Here is a 21,861-nt window from a genome sequence, read left to right as displayed (position 1 = left end):
CGTTCATAGCTCGAGGATCACCTGTATTCATCACCCACTGACAAAAGATATTGCATTAAATGTAGTGATCGACCTCTTGTTTAATGCAGGAAGTCAGCTAAAACTGCAATTTACAATCAATTTTTGCACTTTGGTTTCTGTAATTAAGCTTTGAAAAACGTCTGTAACTTGGGTTGACATTGGAAAGTGTGTATGCATTATTTGATTTTTGTGTCTCCCTTAGGCTATGACATGTCAACTTTTATCAGACGCTACGGCCGCTATCTCAACGAGAAGTCCTTCACTTACAGACAGATGTCTTTTGATTTTGTCAGAGTAAAGAAAGGGTACAGTTTTTTTTTCCATTACATTGCTGCATGACCAATTTAGAAGTTAGCAATGTTTGGGATTTTTATTCCTTAGATTATATTATATGCTGTGTTTAAACATATGTTTTTCGCCTTTACAGATACTCAGTCTTAGATGCCATGATATTTGTGTTCATGAGATGGGGTCAAATTGATAGCTGAGAGCAGACATGTATATACAATGTACGAGGGATAAGGATGCTCCGATCGATCAATCACCAATTTGTATCGGACGCTTTGCGTAAAAAAGTATGTGATCGGCATATGCCGATATATGCCTTTCAACGGCGATCAGAAAAGCCGATCACCTCTGGCTCGATCTATTGCAGCCTACAGCCTGTAGCGATTGTTCCCAAAACAAACATGTTTGCTGTGTGGAACTTACTTGCCGTTTGAGAGAGTGATATAAATCTTCCACTCTGCAAAACATACCATGAAAAATATCTGGCCGGGGAGCACGTTAAAAAAACGTTAATTCAATACAGTCTTTGAAGGACAAACACTTGACGGAGCATGTGGGTTTTCGAGGCTCACGATTAGAGCAGCTAATATAGCCGGTCTAAAGTCTAAAGCAAATAACCTGAAAAATAATTGAATTCATCGGACGAGATGACCAGTCTCTCTCAGCGGTGGAGGACACCGGGTTTGTCGACTGCTCTCTTACTTGGAGCCCCGCTGCGTGCTACTGGAAGTCCTGCAAGAGCGCCATCAGACATTGTACTCTCCTCACATCAAAAGTCTCCTTAAAGAGTGTTTGTCCATCCTCTGTAAGTTTCACAGGTAATATATGTTCTCTTGAAAAAGTAAGGCAAATGTGTTTTTGGTGTAAATGGGAGAAAAAAAATCACCCCACCTTGTTCATTTTTTAATAATTACCTATTTCTTGGGCCCCTGGCAGTCAGGCGACCTTGGAATTGTCCTAACTTTCCCCCCTCATACGACAACCCTGGCCTATAGCACTCATCATAAATAAATCAAAACATGTACAGTTAATCTATGTGATCGGTATTGAAATCGGCAGCCTAAAACCCTGATCGGAGCATCCCTAATGAGGGATTATCATGCCAGATTTGAATGGACCCCATAAAATAGCACTGATCGCCCAGCCAATAATTAGCAAACTATGCAATCATAAAATGTAACACAATCTCAAGTTGACCGATCTGATCAGTGTTTAAAATGTTCCCAAACTGTTGTAACGTTAAAACCCGTGTTCCTCCCTTCCAAAACAGAGCTGAAGGAGCAATGAGGACCATGACCGTAGAGAAGCTGCTAAAAGGAATGCCTATTCTGCAGGGCCAGATTGATGCACTGTTGGATTTTGATGTGAGTCCAAATTTCTACTAGGGAATCATTTTACTTTGTGAGCACACAAAACTGGCCAAAGGATATCTGCATTTACAGTATTAATGTATTTTTTAAAATAATTCTCTTATTCGCCAAGCACATCTCTTACATGTATAATTATTTTCTTTATTTTAATTCTCTCCAAAGGTGCACCCACCAGAATTAAACAATGGAGTTATAAATGCCTGCTTTCTCCTACTCTTCAAAGACTTGATAAAGTTATACGCCTGCTACAATGATGGCATCATCAATCTACTAGGTATGGTATTTCATCTCAGCATTATTTAAATAGAAAATATGTTTTAATACTACTAAATGTGATTCAATCACCACAGCACCACCGATTTTTAACCCTTAATACATTTAATATTCCTGACTTTTATATGTCCACAAGCACTTTGACTGACCTTTGTGTACGAATTGTGGTCTATAAATAAACTTGCCTCGCCTTGCCTGTCCAATTTGTTCCTCCTGATGGTCACTGTCCTTTTAACAACACAGTTTCATCAATTTATTTCTTGGTTTATTCTAGTCTAAGAGCCGAAGATACCAAAGTCATCATTACAGAGAATAGCAACTATCAGTGTGTTATAAAACAATATATTGGAAGTCTACTGCTTATACGGTATTCCCATATTGCCATTGTGGTTTTTTGTAGAGAAATTTTTCCAGATGAAGAGAAGCCAGTGTAAAGACGGTCTGGAGATCTACAAGAGATTTCTGACACGGATGACTCGGGTTTCTGACTTCTTCAAAATTGCAGAGGTAAGCTGGTGGATATGTGCAGGACATCACACCGAGAGTCATTACGTAATAATAATGTCAAACGCTCACATGTCTTTGTGTTCTTCTCCAGCAAGTCGGAATAGACAAAAATGACATACCAGATCTCACTCAGGTACATTGGTTACAGTTTGACTTACTATATTATATTTGTTTTACCCTACTTACAGACATGACAGTATTTGCATGGCTATATGACGTTATATGAATCCTAGCTGACTTTACTGTGCATATATTAGTTGGAAGTGTTAATGAGTGGATTTTCTGTTTGTTTACTTTGTGTTGATTTCAGTACCGTCTGATCAGTAAGATTTATAACTTCACAGTGAGAGCCAATTTATCCTAGCTGCCAGTTAACTAACAATTGTCTGTTGACAGAACTTGACCTACCTGATGTAATCTATTGTTGCAGTGTATTGCACTGTAGGAAATAATGTCAATCCATTTAATCACATTGAGACACACAAAATATTAACCAAAATACTTTTTTGTTGAGAATAGTTATAGTTTTACATGCAGAAAAAATTTTAAATAATTATAACTGACGAATGGATGGAACTTATTGTTGATGCGGACTTCCCGGACATCCGGGCAAGATCTGTTACGTGGATGCCATCTTTGTACTGTACTTTGCGACCCTTCTTGAATTCTTTCTTGAATTCAATAATGTTTCTCGCCTTCTTTATCAGATTGCTGGCACTCGCAACTTTCTTCACAAAATGCACGGACAGTAAGTCACCAACGCGAAGGGTGTTTTGTTTGAGCACTCGATTCCGCAAAACGATACAGGAGAGGATAAATGGACTAGTTTGTTAAATACAAAATTGTATGACGGTGTACGAAAACTGAGACGGTTTTTGTCGAAAATGTTAAGCTAAAAGTTAGCTTAACATTTTTGACAAAAACCGAACCATGCAAAAACTGCTACATCTGAAAACTAAGGTTTAACAGTACTTGGTATTTTTGTAGTAACCTCCGTTTTACCTCACAGGCCCCAGAAAGTCTTTTGGAGTCCTTGGAGACCCACCTCAACACGCTGGAGGGAAGGAAGCCGTAAGTTGTTTAAAAATAAATCTGCTGGGTTTTTTGTCTGCAGTGACACAATACTGATCAATTGAAGTGACGTTGTTTTGCACATAGTTGAAGTGTAGTTTGTTGGGCAAATGATGCAAAATTACAACGTTAAATCAATATCAAAAGTCGCTTTTTGTTGGATACTTTCATGAAGCTTTTTCTGTTTGGCCACTTTGATTTATTGTGTGTCGACTGTATAACACAATGTTTCTTCTGATCTTTACCCAATTCAATACAGAGATGATAAGTAAGTATTCTCTGTCACTCGTAGTCCAAATTCCTCCCCATAAATTTCTCTTTTCATGTGTTAAGTTGATTGATTTCCGTTATTGTATTTATTATCAGTCATCGGTCATTCATACCATCAATATACCAATCCTGACCCAACAATGTATTCAGAATGTGCATCTATAGAACAAGCTGTTCAAATTAAGGCACATTTTGTCATGCATTGTTTTTAGTTATACACTTACGGACCAGAATGTTGCAGGTTTAATGATACCCAAAAAGACTGTTCTCATAGATAATAAAAATGTGTTGTGATTGGCATTGGTATTTCTGGTATGCTTATCATTCTTGTTGTAGTAGCAATGATGTATATGCATATATACTGTATAATCATACTCAAAGGTATTTCTAGTGTTTTGCGCCTCTAATTGAAGGCATCGACACTCCTCAAAAAATATGGGCATTATTATCTTCATAGAGGTCATTTTTATGAAGGTCTTACGTTTCTACTCATTAGATTTCTTTGCAGCCTCACCAAATGAATTGTCCAGTTAAGTGTATAATGACAGACAATGAAAAATTGTCATTGCTAGACAATGACAATAGCTGTTCTTGTTTTGTCATATGTACTAGTGCTTATGGTTAATTCTGTGTCATCCTGCGGTCATTGCTCACTTTTACAAAGCAGTACGGCAGCAGACATTTGAAACATTCTCCACTTTGTAGTTGCAAAAGAAACGTTTTATTGGCATGGCAGTGGATCCAAGATGCTATGAGTCAGCAGTACAGATGTTTACTAAACAGAATTGGTTTGAAATTATATTTAAAATGTCACTGTGCTTTCCGTTGTACAGTAAATTATGTTTCTGCATGAATGTTTTTAATTGATATGCTATTGTTGATTTTGCAGGTCCCCTGCCAAGGTAAGCAACCATGCCTGATAACTAACTCAGGCAGTCATTGAAATATTTATGTTTTTAAAGTTCAACAAATATTCAGTTGAAGTACACAAATTTTTGGAAACCAAAATTAAAGGAGACCTATTATAGTCATTTTCGGCCCTTTGTGTTGAGTTCTGGAATCTTATAGAGCAGCGACACACGATAACCCGAACATAAAGCTTTCTAGATCTTCCAGACTCAGACCCTCTTCCTGCAGTGTTTCCTTGGGTTTGCAGCCTCCCGCCCAAACGGTCTGTATAATTTCCGCCAGGTAGGCCTCCTGCCGAGCCCACTCTGCTATGATTGGTCACACTCCCTCCGCTCGCTGTATGCACATTCTATAACGCTACACAGACAACCACTTTTGTCCGATTAGTTACACAAAATAAACACAGTTAGGACACTGATAAACTGTTAATTGCAGCTTTCCCTTCTGACTCTTCAACACGACCAAGTAACGTTGGAAATGCGTCGGACTTCAACCGTTTGGCGGATAGTCCCAGCTTCGTATCGGCACTTGTTCGCAAAACGGTCATGTGTGAAGTGCCGTTGACAGATGAGCATATTTTTCTATTGCTGGTCGGGAATAAGCAACTCTCACCACTTCTGCCTGATGCTTGCCTCTTTAGGCACACCCGAACAAACATTTCCTGGGAGCCATACGTGCTAACTTGGTGAACAGAGCAGTGCGAAGCAGAGCGGGGGGAGGGCAGGCCTACAGCGTGTGCCTGGGCATGCCCATATAAGGATGTCTAGGTTGCGTTGACGTCAGTGGAACTAGGTGTTTAAAAAAAAAAAAAAGTAAAACACAGCATGCAGAGCCATCCAAAACTACTTTCAGGTTTCACTTCCAAATGCACAAACCTCATTATCTGACATGTTGGCTTCATTAAAGAAGAGAATACAACTTTGTAACAGCATTTACAGGTCAGAAAAGAGGAACAGAATAATAGGTCCCCTTTAATGTTTAATGCCACCTCTAATGTATTTATTGAGAATCCAAGCCAAATCACGCTACCCCACCTAACTGTGTTGTTTACCTTGTTGGATGCTGACAGGACACAGCAGCCAACAACAGCTCAGCTGCTGCTGCCCCATCTACTGCACCACCCAAACCTGCACCACCTGGGCCCCCTGCTCGCCCCGGGCCACCTGCTAAACCCCCCCCACCCTCTGTAACACACACAGCAATAGCCCCTACCACAACCACCAGCAGGTAAGTGCCTTTAATCAAAATTATTCTGTTAAATTTGTGTTATTATATTTTAGGATAATTTAATTTCATATAATTAGTATCATGGGAACAACAGCATCTTTATTCATCTTATCTTCTCATCTAGTGCCCTTGATGACGGCTTCCTGTTGGATCTAGACCCCATGTCCTCCTCAGCTCAGGGCGCTGCAGCACCTTCCACTACCACTGGATGGGGAGGTGATAAAACTGTCTTATCTCAACATTTTCCCTTACTGGGGTTACAATATAGATTCAGTGATGTGAATGTGCTGCACATTAATCCACATTTGAAAAATGTTGTCATTGTTATCCATTCATGCTGCCATTCATCAATGGTCCACTTTCTGTCTGCCTCTTGTTGTGCAGATCTTTTGGCCGATGGTGAGTGAGCTGATTATTTCTTTCTGCTATTATACTTCTGCTGTCTTCATCATCTAACCCTCTCTTTCATCTATTTTTCTCTGCTTTGGGGGTTGTGACTGGGTTGTTTTATTTATGTAGCCACCCCAGCGGCTAGTGCCAGTGCTTCTGAAGCTCCACAAGCAAAGAAAGAAGCTGCAGGGGCAGCTGCAGCATCAGCAGCTGCCCCTGCAGTGTCTGCACCTGCAGTCGCTACTGCTCCTGCTGCAACCATGCCAGCACCCACCTCCCTGCCTGTTGCAGCTCCTGTCACCACGTCCGTTAGAGACATGGACCTTTTTGGAGGTTAGTCGGTCCATACTGTGGATAGAGGACACAATATGGACTAGGTTACACAGCTGGGCAGCTCATCTGCTCGCCCGTAACAAGGCTTTAATGTGTTAGTGTTTTATGATGAGAACTGTGGATCCCTTGTTAAAAAGTGAATTGCACATACTGTAATTCTTATGTGTAACAACTTTCATGATGATTTTATCACCTCCAAGGTACAAGTATCTAAAAGGAGGTCTCCACAGTGGCTTGTGCAGAAGTGAAATTTTTAAAACGATCACAAAGCCATGCCTCGAGATTTACACTGATTTATAGACCCATTTAGTTTAGTCGATTGTTACTTTCAGAATTGTGCAATATGGGATCCTTATCCATTCAAGAAAATATGATGTCAACTACAGTTAGAACCTTCAAGTTTGTAGTTAAGCAGATAAGTCTTAAACATACACTATTCATTGGCATTGCCTTAGGTTAATGGCTGGGTTCTACTTGAATTAAAAAAAAACATACACATTGTATCTTTACCTTTATCCTATGTTTTACATCTCATTCTTTGTTGCTTCTGTGCATATCGATGTGCAAGCATGGTGTCAAGCTGTCAAACACCATGTTGCACAGAGCAACAAATTAAACCCTGGATGGCATATCCCATAAATGTGAGTCGTTCTAAGTGTTCTACTTGTGTTGGACCAAGTAGTCTCTATTATCACAGTGTAGTCGTGCTTTAGCATGCTGAGAACATTCAGTGATTCTTACAGTCAGTAAGAATCACGCTACTACCTTCTATGTGCTTATGACTCACACTTTTCAGATATGCTGCCTTGCCTTTTTTGTGCCGATGCTCATTGGCTCCCTCAGTTTTAAAGACACAGTATGACAAAGTGCACTGAATATATGAAACATGATTGTACTTAAAATGCAAAGTTTACAGTGCCCTCCAGAAGTATTTGAAGAGTGAGGCCAATTATTTTATTGTTGCTGTAGACTGAAAACACTTGAGTTTGACAAAAAGTGAATATGAAACCCAAGAGGAACATTTCAGCTTTTATTTCCAGGTATTTACATCTGGATGGTGATGCACAGCTTAGAAGACAGCCCCGTTTTTTTTTAACCCACTCACGGCAAAGGTATTACAACCCCTGGCAAAAATTAAGGGATCATGAGTCTCAGAGGATGTTTAGTTTATTCGATCACAGACATGACACAAAACTAAAGTCATTTTATATGGAAACCTTCTGGTTTTAAGAAACAGGAAAAGAAATGAAGAACAAATACTGTGGTAATCAGTAACAGTTACTTTTTTAGACCAAGCAGAGGGAAAAAATTCTGGAATCACCCTGTAAATTTTCATTCCCAAAACCAACACCTGCATAAGCTAAGATCTGCTTGTTAGTCTGCAGTTAAAAAGGAGTGATCACACCTTGGCGAACTGTGGCACTGAGAGGACTGACATGAATCAAGGCAAGCATACTGGTAGCCCAAGGAAGACGTCAAAGCATCAAGACAGAAAACTTAAGGCAATATGTCTTGAAAACAGAAAATGCACCGCAAAACAAATGCGAAACAAGGGGTCAAGGTCTGTGATTGAACTGTAAGAAAACACCTAAAGGAAATGGGATTTACATACAGAAAAGCTAAACCAAAGCCATCATTAACATCTAAACAAAAGTACAAGGTTACAATGGGCTAACGAAAAGCAATTGTGGACTGTGGATGCCTGGATGAAAGCCAAATTCCGTTATGACTAAGCAAATCTGTATTGGGCAAGGTGATGATGCTAGAACTTTTGTTTGGTGCTGTTCCAATGAGATTTATTAAGGAAAACATGGACATTTCCACAGTCATTGATGATATGGGCCTGCATGTCAGGTAAAGGCACTTGGGAGATGGCTGTCATTACATCTTCAATAAATGCACGATGTTGACATTTTGGACACTTTTCTTACCCCATCAATTAAAAAGATGCTTGGGGATGATGAAATCATTTTCATCAAGATGATAATGCATCTTGCCATAGCGCAAAAAAAGACACATAAGGTCAAGTTCATGGCCTGCAAATAGTCCGGATCTCAATCCAATTGAAATCTGTGGTGGTTCAAGAAAAGCTCCAACCTGCAAAGCTGATGTCGCAACAGCAATCAGAGAAAGTTGGAGCTAGACTGATGAAGAGTGCTGTTTGTCATCCATTAAGTCCATGCCTCAGAGGCCGCAAGCTGTTATTAAAGCCAGAGGTGGTGCAACAAAGTACTAGTGGTGTGTTGAAGTTTGTTTGTTTGTTTTTTATGATTCCATATTTTTTCCTCAGAATTGAGTGATTCCATAATTTTTTCCTCTGCTTGTTCTAAAAAGGTAACGGTTACTGACTACCTTTTTTTTTTTCTTAATTCATTTTAGTGTTTCTTAAAGCCAGAAAGTTGCCATTTGAAATGACTTTAGTTTTGTGTCATGTCTGTGATCTGCTTTTTTTCTACAAAATTAAACAACTGAATGAACATCCTCCAAGACTGGTGATTCCATAATTTGGAATCAGTTGTAGAACATGTGATTAACGATGTGTTTTCTTGCCCAATCAATATAATTGAATGTCTACGCTCCTTTTCAGATTGGGTAGGAAAGGCTTAGCCTGTGTAGACTGCATTTAGAGATGAAAACCATATACAAACCAATGAGCTGTGAAGATGGAAAGTCAATCAGAACCATTGCGCAAATGTTGGTCATAGCCGGTACAACCGTTTGGAATGTCTTGAAGAAGAAATAAGCCACTAGTTTACAAAGTAACAGACGTCGAACTGGTAGATCAAGGAAAACATCTCAAGTTGATGTCAGGAACAATGTGAGAGCTGTAAAGAAAGACCCTAGAATAACTGTTAGTGACATCAGCAATGACTACCAGAGGGCAGGAGTGGAAAAAGTGAAAAATTCTACTGTTCTGGAGGGCACTGTATGAAAAGTTTGGTAAGTTGGGGGTCTGTGAAACCACATAAAATGGTTGAAAACATTCAAAGTGCTTAAGTCGATCCATTAGTATCTTTGTCAAAGCAAGAACTAACCTTGTCCATTCCAAACTCAACATTCTCCCTCTTGTCACAGAGTACAAGCAACTTGTGACAACACTCCTCATCCCACTGAATGCAGCATTATGCAGCCCTCAAATATTTTATATTCCGATGATGCAGTCGAAGAAATGACTGCAGGGCTGCATATTTCTTGTATTCTCTGCTTTTCCCTGATGCTGACCTCTCATTTATGTTTTGTTTTGTCCATTCCATCTGTTTGTCCATTTTTGGTGTGTTTGTGTTGCGTTTTGGCTGTTTTTGTGTGCGATACCATAGATGCATTTGCACCTTCCCCAGGAGATGGTCCTGCAGCTGTGGCCGCGGGTCCTGCTACTGATGCTTTTGGTGAATCCGGTGGGTGACAAAACAGTATCTTGTGCAAGTATGTGTGTGCTGATATGAGTGGGTGTTTGAATGAGACAACGTCTGCCTCCATGGGAGACAGTGGGACGCGTTATTACCTGTTTTTAAAAAAGTAAAATGTTTACTGTGTATTTTAGAGCGCTTGTAGAATATCGACCACAGACAGAATTAACATGGGATGAACTTTATGGGGGTATACAGATTGAAAAGCTGACTCTGGAGGGGTTTGGTGCCTTGCTCAAGGACACCTGGACAATAGAATGTTATTGGTCTTTTCAGTATTACTCCTGACAAGAATCTTGTCATGGTACATTGGCAGTAAATATACAAATATATTTTATTCTAATTAAACATGAAAATATATATGTAGTGGGTACAACAGAGGGCTACCGCTGGCCAAATTGGGGACCTAAGCAGAATTTTATTTGGACTGTCCAGGGCTGGGGTGGAACCAACACCCTTCGCCTTAAAAGGCAGCAGATGGGTGTCCAAACTTTTTCCAGCGAGGGCCACATACTTAAAAATGAAAGAATGCAAGGGCCACTTTGATATTTCGTAAACCAATACATGTAGATATGCTAAGAAGTTATATACAGTATATTTCAAGAAAAAAACTGCATATCAGCTTTGTGATATACACGGGTAAAAAAGCGTATTATTAGTGTGAACTTCAGTCTTTCCTCTTTTTTGCCAAATATTTCAACTCTCATCTTGTAATATTATAACTTTATTCCCATAGTATTTACAATTTTTCCCCCAATATAATTTACTAACTTCCGCACTAACTTCATTTTGTTTTGTTTGTTTCTTGTTAGTTTAATTATGATTTTTAAAACAAATTTAATATTTCAACTCTATGCTACTAAAACATCATTTTTGCTGATAATTTTACAAGTTTATTCTCGTAAAAATAAAGAATATTATTATTTTGTAAATTTTTTTTATTTCTACAGTTGTTTTTATCCTCTTGACTATTTCAACTTTCTTCTTGTAAATTGTCTTCTTGTAGTTATGACTTTATTGCCATTATATTTTTACTTTGTCGTAACTTTTTCCACATCCTGATTGTCCAAAAATTACAACTTAATTTGTTGTTTTGTTTATTTTTAATAATATTAAACATCTTTTTTTATATTTCAGTTTAATACTACTAAAATGACGTTATTTTTCCTCATCATTGCCGTAAAATTACAACCTTTCCTTGTTAGATTACAACTTTTTTGTCTCAATATATTCTAATTGTCTTAATTTATTCTTGTAAAATTACTGTTGATTTTTTCATTTTTGCTGTTGTTAGGTTGTTTTTTTTAAATTATTTATTTATTTTGTTTTCTTGTTTTGTTGTATTTTTGGAATCTGCTGCCGATAAAAAAACAGGCGTGGGCCACAAATGGCCCTCGGGCCACGCTTTGGCTTCGTTGCCTTGGGCTGACTTGGGCTGACTTGGTGCTCTATGCCTCACGGCAGCGATATGCGTACATTTGCAGAGATTCTGCTCTCTTGTACAGAATGGGGCCCTCCATGGATCGTGGGGCCCTATGCACAGTGCGTGTTCTGTGTATACATCTGGTACAACAAAAAATATCCATTTAAACATATTACCGTCATTTTTGGTATATAAGACGCCATACACCGGACATTACAGTATATCCTGGAATGGAACGGGTCCATTGTAGGACCAGTCTTAAAAAAAGAATCCATTAATGTGTTCATTCTTATTTAAAGAACAGTTCATCGGTGATGTGTGCTGCGGTGATTTACTTTCAGTGCTTCTAACACTCATTCCAATAATCACAAGCTTCTTGCATCACATACACGTATATCCGTATGTGTTGTTTTAATCCTCCATATCTTCCCCTCTTATCATAACCCTCCTGACCCTTCAACTCCACCCCCTGCTGCTTCCACTGAAGACCCCTTTGCTACGACTGAGGGGAGTGCAGACATTGCTCCAGAGCTGGACCTGTTTGCTATGAGGCCCGCTGACACTGGGGCCACCGCCATCACCCCTCCCACCTCTAGTGAGGCGCCGACCATCGCTGCCCCCGCCGCTGCCCCAACCCCTTCTATCACCTCCACCACCACCACCACCACTACCACCACGGACACCACCACCACAGAGTCTGCAGCTGCACCGACTCTAGATTTATTTGGTGGTAATGTCCTTTTCGCTCTCATTATGCTCTCCCCCATCTCTCTGCATCATGACGATTATTTGATGATCGTATTGCTCGTACTCTAACATGACAGAATGATATGAGAATTTTACTGTCCCTGCATGTCTTACTCCTCTTTCCAACATTTCCAACATTTTCTTAGACCATTAAGCACTTACTTAAGCATCTTGGCCACCTCTGCAAAGCTGAGGCACTACAAATCTTAAATTCATAATCATGCTTCACGCTTCTGCATTTTTATTGGTCATTTCTACTTTGTTATCAGCACAGGCGGCTCAATTTGCTCTAATCACTAACCTAACGATAACAAAGACATGCCAGTGTGAAGGGATTTGTTTTATTCCCTTACTTGTGACCAATTTCAAATACTGACAGTGAATATATGCTTTGTAGCTTACGCACTTTAATTCAAGGGAAATATTGCTCATTTTCTAAATGCGACTGTTGCACTGTCCGTGCTGTCTTTAGTACATTTAAATACAGTGGAACCTCTAAGGTTGAATGAGAGATGCTGGTTGTCAGATTTATCCAGAGGAAATAATAATGACAGTGTAACTGTCCAGTCAGGAAGCACTAAAGATAACTAATGGAGAGTTACAATTAGCAAGGAAGGATTTTGCAGAGCACGTCCCTCTGTCCCGTTCATTCTGGCTCATTACTAGCTAGTTTTGCATTTTTCCAGTGTCCTTGCCACTAGTGGCACCATGACATGGTATATACCAACATAGCACATCTGTGCAATGGTCAAAAGGTTTACTGTGTCTCCCCGCAAGCACAGTGTTGAGTTATTTTACAGCAGTGCTTCTCAAATAGTGGGACGAACTGTCAATATTAGTGCAGACCCGCCAACATATGAATTTGTCATACTCGGGATGCAATTTGACTATTGAATACGCTTGTATGTTTCGCTGCTCTCTGTTTTTTTGTGTTTCACTGGTTGCAGTTTTGAGTTCACTCTGTACAGCATTGGTCTCCAACCACCGGGCCGTGGGTCATTTGGTACCGGGCCGCACAGAAAGAAAAAAAATTGCATTATTTCATTTTTTGTGTGTGTTTTATTTTGAAAAGTGGCCGGATTCTCTCAGTTACGTACGTCTCACTTGACGCATGTCCATTGTGCGTGTGCTAACTTTATCTCATGCCGCACAGATAGACTACTACTGTATTTTTACCATTTTTCTTTCACCTCATATTTGGTGTCAAATGCTGATACTATGTGGGAATGCATAAAGGTAAGTTTTGATGACTTATTGAGTGCTAATGTGCACATTTGTCTCAAGTTAATTCATGCTAGCGCACTGCCTTTTTCCCTACCACACACGCCAAACAGCGATGTAATAATCTCTCTAGAAAAACTTGGCTGGAACTTGAACTGGTGGATGGTGGGTCGGCATTCATTTTGTGCTTTCAATTCGATGTTATCTCATGTTTTAGTTTTACACAATACATAATAAATATGATAAATTAGATCGCTATAATGTACGAGGTTGGGGACCACTGCTGTACAGTACAGATAAATAAATAGATAGTATCAGTTTCTTAACAGAATTTCAAATATCGAGGGGCCGCGAAAACATTTCTGTCCGGGGGCATGTCAGATAATAATTGAAAACCACTGTTTTAGAGATTGTGTGGTGTAGACCTAAGGTTTTTTCTGTCGTTCGCAAGTATAATTATGAAGATGGCAATATTTCCCTTCAATTATAACCAAATTGATTTTTGCACTGCACCCAATCGACTCTTTAGTTATCAAAATAGCTGCTCTCTCTGCTTTCGCTCATCTCTCTTAAAGCATCACTGTGTTTGCACTGGACTTGAAATCTGTATGAACATATTATGATTGTGTGTCCTAGATGTGCTTGAATCTATGCCTGAGCAAAGTCCCACCACAGAATCCAAAGCTGCTACCACTCCTAGCGTAGACCTTTTTGGTGCAGGTACAAGCAGATATCCATTTTTCTGTGTGTGAAACCTTTTCATTTCTTCTGGTTTCCAAACATCCACTCTACTGTCAAAAAGTCCTTCCTTTTACATGTCTTGGTTTGTCCCCCATAGTGATATGAGAGCATTGCATGAAACCCCACTTGTAATGCATCGTGTTGTCCCTGTGGCTGCTTTCTTACCTGCGCTGTTTGTACCTGCTATGCTAATACTTTTCTTTGCCTCCACCATTTTCTTCTTTCTCGTACTCTGCCTCTTGCTTGCGTTGGTAAATTAGACCTCCCTGCTGTTTCGCGCGGGCCCTCACCTTTGCCCGAGCCTGCTCCGGCAGGAGACATCGTGACCGGTGAGTTAAGCTGCTCTACTTTTACTGCATCACCTCTGACTTCCTTTTCTCATGAAGGGTGCAGTGAGCCTGCACTCGTCACGACCAGCCCTTTTCCAAAGAAGGTGCATGAAGACCTGCTTTCTTGCTTTGCTTCGTTTGCTAGAATTGTAGCCCAGCCATAATCGGGTTGCACTCACAGACTTTTAATATGGACAAAACACATTTTCATCTTCAGATCCTGCACCTACTCCTACACCTGCAGCTTCTGTTGCTGCTCCTGCTCCTGCTCCAGAGGCTTCCTCTCCACCCAAAGCAGAGTCAGCTCCAGTCATTGATCTGCTAGGTATAATGTTTCATACTGCTCCTGTGCACCTGTTTGTGAACAGAATACGGCTAGCAGCTTTATTTGGACCATATTCAAATCTAGTGTATTTAAAAAGGTACTTGGGATCTCAGCCTACAATTATATTGTTATTCCCCTGATGATTCAATGAACTGTTGCCCTTTCCCTCTTTCCTGCACCCTTTGCTGAATTTTGAATAACTGGATGTTCCTGCAGACTCCTTCAGTGGGGCTGTCGAGGAGACTCAGAGCTCTGCTCCTGGAGCACCTGGAGGTGACCTGTTGGGAGGTACTACTTTTTAGGGTTGTACTATACAGCAGTGGTCCCCAACTTCCGGTGGGTCATTTCGTACCGGGCCACACAGAAATAAAAAATAATTTCCATTATTTCAATTTTTTATGTTTTATTTTGAAAAGTGGCCGGATTCTCTCTGTTACATCCGTCTCACTTGACGCATGTCCATTGTGCGTGTGCTAACTTTATCTCATGCCCCACAGATAGACTACTACTGTATTTTTACCATTTTTCTTTCACCTCATATTTGGTGTCAAATGCTGATACTATGTGGGAATGCATAAAGGTAAGTTTTGATGACTTATTGAGTGCTAATGAGCACATTTGTCTCAAGTTAATTCATGCTAGCGCACTTTCTTTTACCACACACGTCAAACAGGGATGTAATAATCTCTCTGGAAAAACTTGGCTGGAACTTGAACTAGTGGATGTTGGGTCGGCATTCATTTTGTGCTTTTAATTTGATGTTATTAATGTCTTAGTTTTACACAATACATCATAAATAAGATAAATTAGATCGCTATCATGTATGAACAACCCCCGCCCCCTCCGGTCCGCGGGAGATTTGTGGGAACTCAAGCCGGTCCGTGGGTCAAAAAAGGTTGGGGACCACTGCTATACAGTAAATCTGCAAAACACGCAAAACACTGTAAGACTCTGACTTGATATTGTAAAGTGTAGAATACAATACATTCACATATTTGCTCCTAATATTTCCTGTGAAATTGCTGCTGATAGTCACAGTCATGCATGTTTTATCCATCAGACCTAATGTCCCCCACGCTGGCTCCCACTGCGGCCCCCACCCTGGCCCCAGTGCAGAATGATCTTCTTGAGTCGGGCTTTGAAGTTCTGGGAACCCTTCCCTCTCCGACACCGCCCGTCCCTGCTGCAGTGCCAGCTGTACCAATGGTGTCTGCAGCAGCAGCCACACCTGAACCTGCAAGTGCCACCCCGGCGCCCTCTGGTGGCTTTGATGCTTCAAGTAAGTACAAATATCCATCCATCCATTTTCTATGCAGCTTGTCCTCACAAGGGTCGTGCGAGTATGCTGGAGCCTATCCCAGCTGACTTTGGACGAGAGGCGCGGTGCACCCTGGACTGGTCGCCAGCTAATTGCAGGGGACATATAGACAAACAACTGTTCACACTCACATTCATACCTATGGGCAATTTAGAGTGTCCAGTTAACCTAACATGCATATGTTTGGAATGTGGGAGGAAACCGGAGTACCCGGAGAAAAGAAAACCCACGCACGCACGGGGAGAACATGCAAACTAAGAACAAATATGCCATGCATTAATAAAAAGCATGAAATGTAATTTTGATTATTTGCTATTAGATGTGCAAAGTGCATTGAAATGTTCCACTTGGCCTCAGCCCTGTTATTGAAGGCTGTTATAATTCCTGCTGAGAGTTTGACTTGTGCATGAATGATACATTCTGACATGCCTTGAACACTTTTGCCGACTGCTTGATTTCTCACTACTGCTTTCTCTCTTAGTGATTTCTCTGATTTGTGCCTCTCTATCTTGTTTCACTCTATACACAAATGCTGTGCTTTCCTCTGTGCTTTCTTCTTCTTTTTCACACCTCCTCTTACTATTGCTTCATTCATCCTCCCGCACCACTTTAATCTACACCTCTTCCTCTCTGCTGGCTTCCTCTTGCTTGCTTCTTCTAATGTGTAATTGGTGAGTTTCAACTCCACAGTGCATTGCAGCATGTGCACTTTTGACAAGTGTGTCTCTCGTTTAAGGATAATCTGCATGTTTAAAATGTATTCCTAATCCCTGTTTGTCTCCTGCATGAGACAATATACCTGTGTCCCTGGAATTATAAATGCAATTAATTTAGTAATAAACTTCAGTTCAATAAAGATGATATACTAATTATAAAACGTGTGTACGATAGACGGAACAATTCTTAGTACACTGACCGAAGGGAAACACTACATTTTGCATTGTTGGAATGAAAACATCAGTACTATATTCCAACATAAAAATGCTTGGAGTTCACATGTTGGGCTTGTTGCTACCCCTTTGAATGTTCAAATATGGTCCCACTCATTGCGCCTGCATATTTTTACTGCTCTCACAGCTGGATTGGTTCTTTCACCCTACCGTCTGCTCTCACATCTGCCCACTGCCTGTGTGGGATTAACAGCCTTGTAATCTGTGTTGGTTCTCTCATGTCCTGCCTTTCCCACCCTCTCCTCAAGTGTTTGATGGATTAGGCGACTTGCTGATGCCTGCTGTGACGCCGCAGAGCACCGGGGGAAGCACAACAGGAAGTGCAGCCGGGAGCATGGGAACTCCCGTCACAATGGAGAACATTACAGTTGCTCCGCCTGCAACGCCTCCCCCGACCAAAACCATTGGCGGGGACCTGGATTCTTCACTGGCCAACCTGGTTGGAGGTACATGCATGGTGCATGGAGGTCAACACTTTGTGTTCAAGCGAGTGCTTTTAGTTATTTGGTTTGTCTTTGTTTTCCTCTATTTAGACCTGGGTGTGAAGAGAAAGTAAGTATGCCTTTGCATTATTACAATAATTGAACATTCATCCGTGGTGGGTTGCCTTGTGTGCTATTGGGGCCTTGGGGGGGGAGGATTACTTGTGGATTGTCACCATTCAATCTCCTATAGGGATCCACAGAGTGAGAAGAAGCTGACCGGAGGAGCCAACTGGACCCCCCAAGTTGCCCCCACAAGCTGGACTACACCTGGAGCCCCCATGGTGAGCAGCACAGATTCTCCAGCATAGACTACACTTATACAAAAGAATATTCAGTAACCTTTTGTGAACCTGCGTCCAGGCTGGTGTGGCTCCTGGAGCCCCTGGAGCAGCGCCACCAAGTGGGGCAATGGTACCACCTATGAGTGCACAGCCTGGCTTTGGCATGGTGAGTCTTTACATTCATAGTGACCTCCACATATTGTCCACAGACACAACACATCCATTACAATAAATAAAAGAGGACTCCATCCAAGGTCTGAGAAAGTCAGGAATAAAATGTTAGGTCAATCCACCTTTGCTCCACAATCTTTTATGTAAATCTGGGAGTTTCAGAGTAACTTTGTTGACAGTCAGCAATTACAAAGCATGTGTACTGTCTTCAGCCTGCTACAGGAGCGGCCATGATGCAGCCCATGATGGCACAGCCTATGATGGGTCAGCCTATGATGAGACCTCCTTTTGCTGGCGTGGTCGGAGCTGCGCCTGGAGTAGCTGCTGCACCAGGAGCGCCGGTAGGCACAGTGGCACCCTGACAGTTACACACAGTTACAGGCTGCAAATGAACGTATTATTTTTTTTTCTAACAATTTTTTCCATTTATATGTCATTAAACAATGTATATATAATATTAATAACAGTGGTATCATTATTTTTTTAATTAACATTTGAATATTCCTTTTTGCCATACAAGCTTAAAAATAAGATGACCTTGTCCGTGGTCACGCTGTACTTATTCACTTCCATGTTCCCATAGGCACGTCGTACATAGGCTGTTGGCTGTAGAGCTACCATATCTTTAATATGGTACACTGCAGATACACATAATGCATATGAGTTCATTACATAACTGGTCAATTTATGTGTACACTGTGTGCTCATTTCTGCATTTTTACAGATTTCTCCTGGACCTGAAAGCCAGAGTCCCAAAAAGCCCAAGGATCCTCTGGCAGACCTTGATCTCAAGGACTTCTTATAACCCATATGGGAGCCGGTATGTTGCAGCCTTCACAATGTAGCCATAAAAGTAGAAGTAAGGAATCATGGGGATTTTCATCGCTCAGGCTCCCCCTGCAGTTGAGCCACTGTCATAAACTAGACAGCTGTAAACGTGCATTTGTTAGGCTAAACAAGTCAAACCAATGAATGCTAACCATATTTGGTAGCATTATAAAATAATGTCTTAATATTTATTATATATTACAGGTCAATTTAGTACAAGCATTGCAAACATCCACAGTTGCGGTCGGAAGTGTTAATAACCTCATAATGCATGTGAATTTCATATTAATTTTGGGCGCTTAATGATTTATTTGCACCAGTCCACTCTGGCAAACGAATGGTTCCAATAAATCATTATGGGCAAGCAGTATGGGCATGAATTTTATGTTAGCTTTCGACCCTCAATGATTTATTTGAACCAATCCACTCTGATATGACATTCATGCCTATTGTGAGTGTATGTAAACTTCTGACCTCAACAGTAACATGCAAGAGGTACAGCTGATAGTGCTGATACAGTTAAAGTAAATGCCGTGACGGCAGCGTTAGAAGTGCTACTTATTAAAATACAATGCACTTCAATATTACTTCGAATGAAACGATATTTCAATAAATATCTTGCACTGCAGATGTTTTCTTCTCCAGAGCTGGATGCTCTCATCGTTTACCTGGCATCTGTCAAGATTCGAGGATGCCAATGGCTCTCCGTTCTCTCTCTTTTGTCAGCTACTCAGCATTATAAGAGCCTCTGACCCATCCTCCTCCTGTTTCGCCGTCCTGTGTGATGTTGTAGCACAAACTGTGAAAGTGAACCATAGCGAATTATAAACAGAAAATGAATATATATGAGAAAAGAATTACAAGTGCGTGCTCATGTAGATGTTTTAATCTTTTGTCTCCAACTAAATATCACACAAAAAGCAGAAAAAAAGTCCTGAAAATCTACGTGAGTGAAAGTGAAGGCGTATGTGTTTGTTTATTTATTTCTTGTGTTGAATGCTGGTTGTATTTTGGTGTCCTAAGATCCACCCAATACTGTTCCCATCCTCCTTTTAAAGGGGGTTGAGCACTTCCTTTGCCCTACTCCAATTGGATGAGAGTATTTAACAACGTCCCTGTAGTTTTTGGGAGAACTATGTTGTGTGTTGTTTACAGAAAGGTTCTATTTGATGTACATAGACTTCTCTGGTGAATTTGAGGATTACGTCTCTATTCTGTACTGTACGTGTGTTGAAGAGGCATAGCAATGTGAATATGACATGAAGTTGTAAGAAGTCACGCGTGTATCCTGCCGTCATCATTTGGAAACAAATATTGTACATTGTAAGGAAAAAAAGTGTGTGAGCTTCTGAGTCACATTTGAGAAGAAACTCATGTTGTTTGTGGCTTATTTTTCTATGTTATGTCATTTGTCCTATTTTTTTCATGTTGTCCTACTACTGGACGACAAATCTTATCAATTAATAAGTTCAACGTGAGTATAAAATAATAACTTTGGGAGAGATTTTTTTTTTTTAACGTCGACTGGTTTGAAACAATTCGACTTTCCAACTAAATAAATGATTTGCTGTTTTTTTTTACAGCCTCCCGACCAGGTCTCTGAGTTATAAACTATATGTTAAATATACTGTATGTCCTTCCTCACTAAGAATGTGCAGTCCCATTGTGTACGGCCTCATCACTACCAAGGACTCAGACATGGATGGGACTGTCAAGTCGGCATCCACTTCCGTAGTATGCCCTGTGCTGGTTTGGCCGCCATGATGGTGAGCAGAATCCAGACATTGCTTTGTGAACATGTACTCGGTACACTGTTACTCCTTTAATCGCACCAATAGAGGGTCCAAAAGACCACATTTGTCATGTTCCAGGGTTCCCAAAGACAAAGACAGGTATGTGTGATAAAAACATTGTAGATTTACAACACTAGTTGTAAATAAACAGGACAGCGGACAAGACTCGCAAAGTGTATATTGTGTGGGACTCCAACACAGTAGAGCTTAAAGCTAATTTGTTTCTCCGGGTGATTATTTGAATTCGTGACAAGTCAGTGATGATGATGATTTAGGCTATAGTCTATCAAATGTATTAACAATGCCATTACTGAAATAATATATGTTGCATCGTGTAAATACTTGCAGGTAATTATCCATATAGTATAAGTATTATTACTTTGTATGTTGATTGTTAAGCGTTGGTAACACTGTAAGGAAGGAAATAAGTCAAATAAAGAAGGAGAAAGTTTCTTTCATACTGCTGCTCAGGTTTTTATTGATATCTATCATATTTCTTCAGTATAATGGATTTTTATACATATACATATATACCTATTCATTGTTTTAAGTATACAACATTCATTTATTTCATCAAAGTGTACGCACAGCGCACAACTTTATTTTACACTCAACTCAGAGCTAGTGAATACATTGTACACTGTTGTGCGCCTAGCCCCGCCCACCTCTCATGCTCACCATCATGACGGACTTTCTGCGCCATGTCAGCTGATTCGACATCCATTTAGAGTCCTTGATCACAATAGTGCGTGTGTCTGTGTGTGTGTGTGTGTGTGTGACAAAGCATCTCCACAGCCATCCTTGCTGGATCAAATTGGAATTAGTGTGTTTGTATGTGTTCACATGAATTTGGACTGTGTAATGTTGGCATTTGAGTGGACTGTCTAAAGCCTGGACTTGTACAAATGAGATACAAGAAATATATCATGATTGAGTTATTACTACAATTTATTTTTGTTGTAATTTATTTTGTGTATGATGTCCTTCCCTCGTGCATGTCAGCCCTTTTGAGATGCAATAAATTCAATGACGGACTAAACAGCATTTTTTTCCTCATTTCTTTTATATTAACAAAACTTGAGGTGGTATATATACGTGGTTTGTAAGCAGGGCAGTTTTAACCATGAAGAATGACGCACTTGAAATGTCCTAAATGAAATGTCCTGGATCGGCGTAGATGGTA

General features: G+C 40.4%; 1 protein-coding gene across 16 annotated transcripts in view; it reads left to right on the top strand.

The window, feature by feature from the left end:
- The window catches only part of snap91a (synaptosome associated protein 91a), a 41,713-nt gene extending 19,996 nt beyond the window's left edge, over positions 1-21,717 (top strand). For 3 of the 16 annotated variants that reach the window (XM_054781392.1, XM_054781384.1, XM_054781383.1), the window contains 25 exons: positions 224-326; positions 1,580-1,673; positions 1,842-1,953; positions 2,353-2,459; positions 2,551-2,592; positions 3,469-3,530; positions 4,690-4,702; positions 5,779-5,936; positions 6,061-6,152; positions 6,321-6,335; positions 6,456-6,659; positions 9,977-10,054; positions 11,977-12,219; positions 14,094-14,177; positions 14,459-14,527; positions 14,745-14,852; positions 15,069-15,140; positions 15,913-16,131; positions 17,369-17,566; positions 17,654-17,672; positions 17,796-17,886; positions 17,966-18,052; positions 18,270-18,398; positions 18,782-18,877; positions 19,515-21,717. In XM_054781392.1, the coding sequence (XP_054637367.1) occupies positions 224-326; positions 1,580-1,673; positions 1,842-1,953; positions 2,353-2,459; positions 2,551-2,592; positions 3,469-3,530; positions 4,690-4,702; positions 5,779-5,936; positions 6,061-6,152; positions 6,321-6,335; positions 6,456-6,659; positions 9,977-10,054; positions 11,977-12,219; positions 14,094-14,177; positions 14,459-14,527; positions 14,745-14,852; positions 15,069-15,140; positions 15,913-16,131; positions 17,369-17,566; positions 17,654-17,672; positions 17,796-17,886; positions 17,966-18,052; positions 18,270-18,398; positions 18,782-18,862 (2,480 nt within the window). In that variant the 3' untranslated portion in view covers positions 18,863-18,877; positions 19,515-21,717. Of the gene's footprint in view, positions 1-223; positions 327-1,579; positions 1,674-1,841; positions 1,954-2,352; positions 2,460-2,550; positions 2,593-3,468; positions 3,531-3,789; positions 5,937-6,060; positions 6,153-6,320; positions 6,336-6,455; positions 6,660-9,976; positions 10,055-11,976; positions 12,220-14,093; positions 14,178-14,458; positions 14,632-14,744; positions 14,853-15,068; positions 15,141-15,912; positions 16,132-17,368; positions 17,567-17,653; positions 17,673-17,795; positions 17,887-17,965; positions 18,053-18,269; positions 18,399-18,781; positions 18,878-19,514 lie in introns of those variants that run through there. The other 13 variants (XM_054781390.1, XM_054781388.1, XM_054781387.1 and 10 more) reach the window with 13 other exon arrangements.
- Positions 21,718-21,861: the final 144 nt, after the last annotated feature.

This window comes from Dunckerocampus dactyliophorus, chromosome 7 (assembly GCF_027744805.1).
Source record: "Dunckerocampus dactyliophorus isolate RoL2022-P2 chromosome 7, RoL_Ddac_1.1, whole genome shotgun sequence".
NCBI classification, from domain to species: domain Eukaryota; kingdom Metazoa; phylum Chordata; class Actinopteri; order Syngnathiformes; family Syngnathidae; genus Dunckerocampus; species Dunckerocampus dactyliophorus.
Note: the sequence above shows the minus strand (reverse complement) of the source record. Positions and strands in the feature narration are given on the sequence as shown.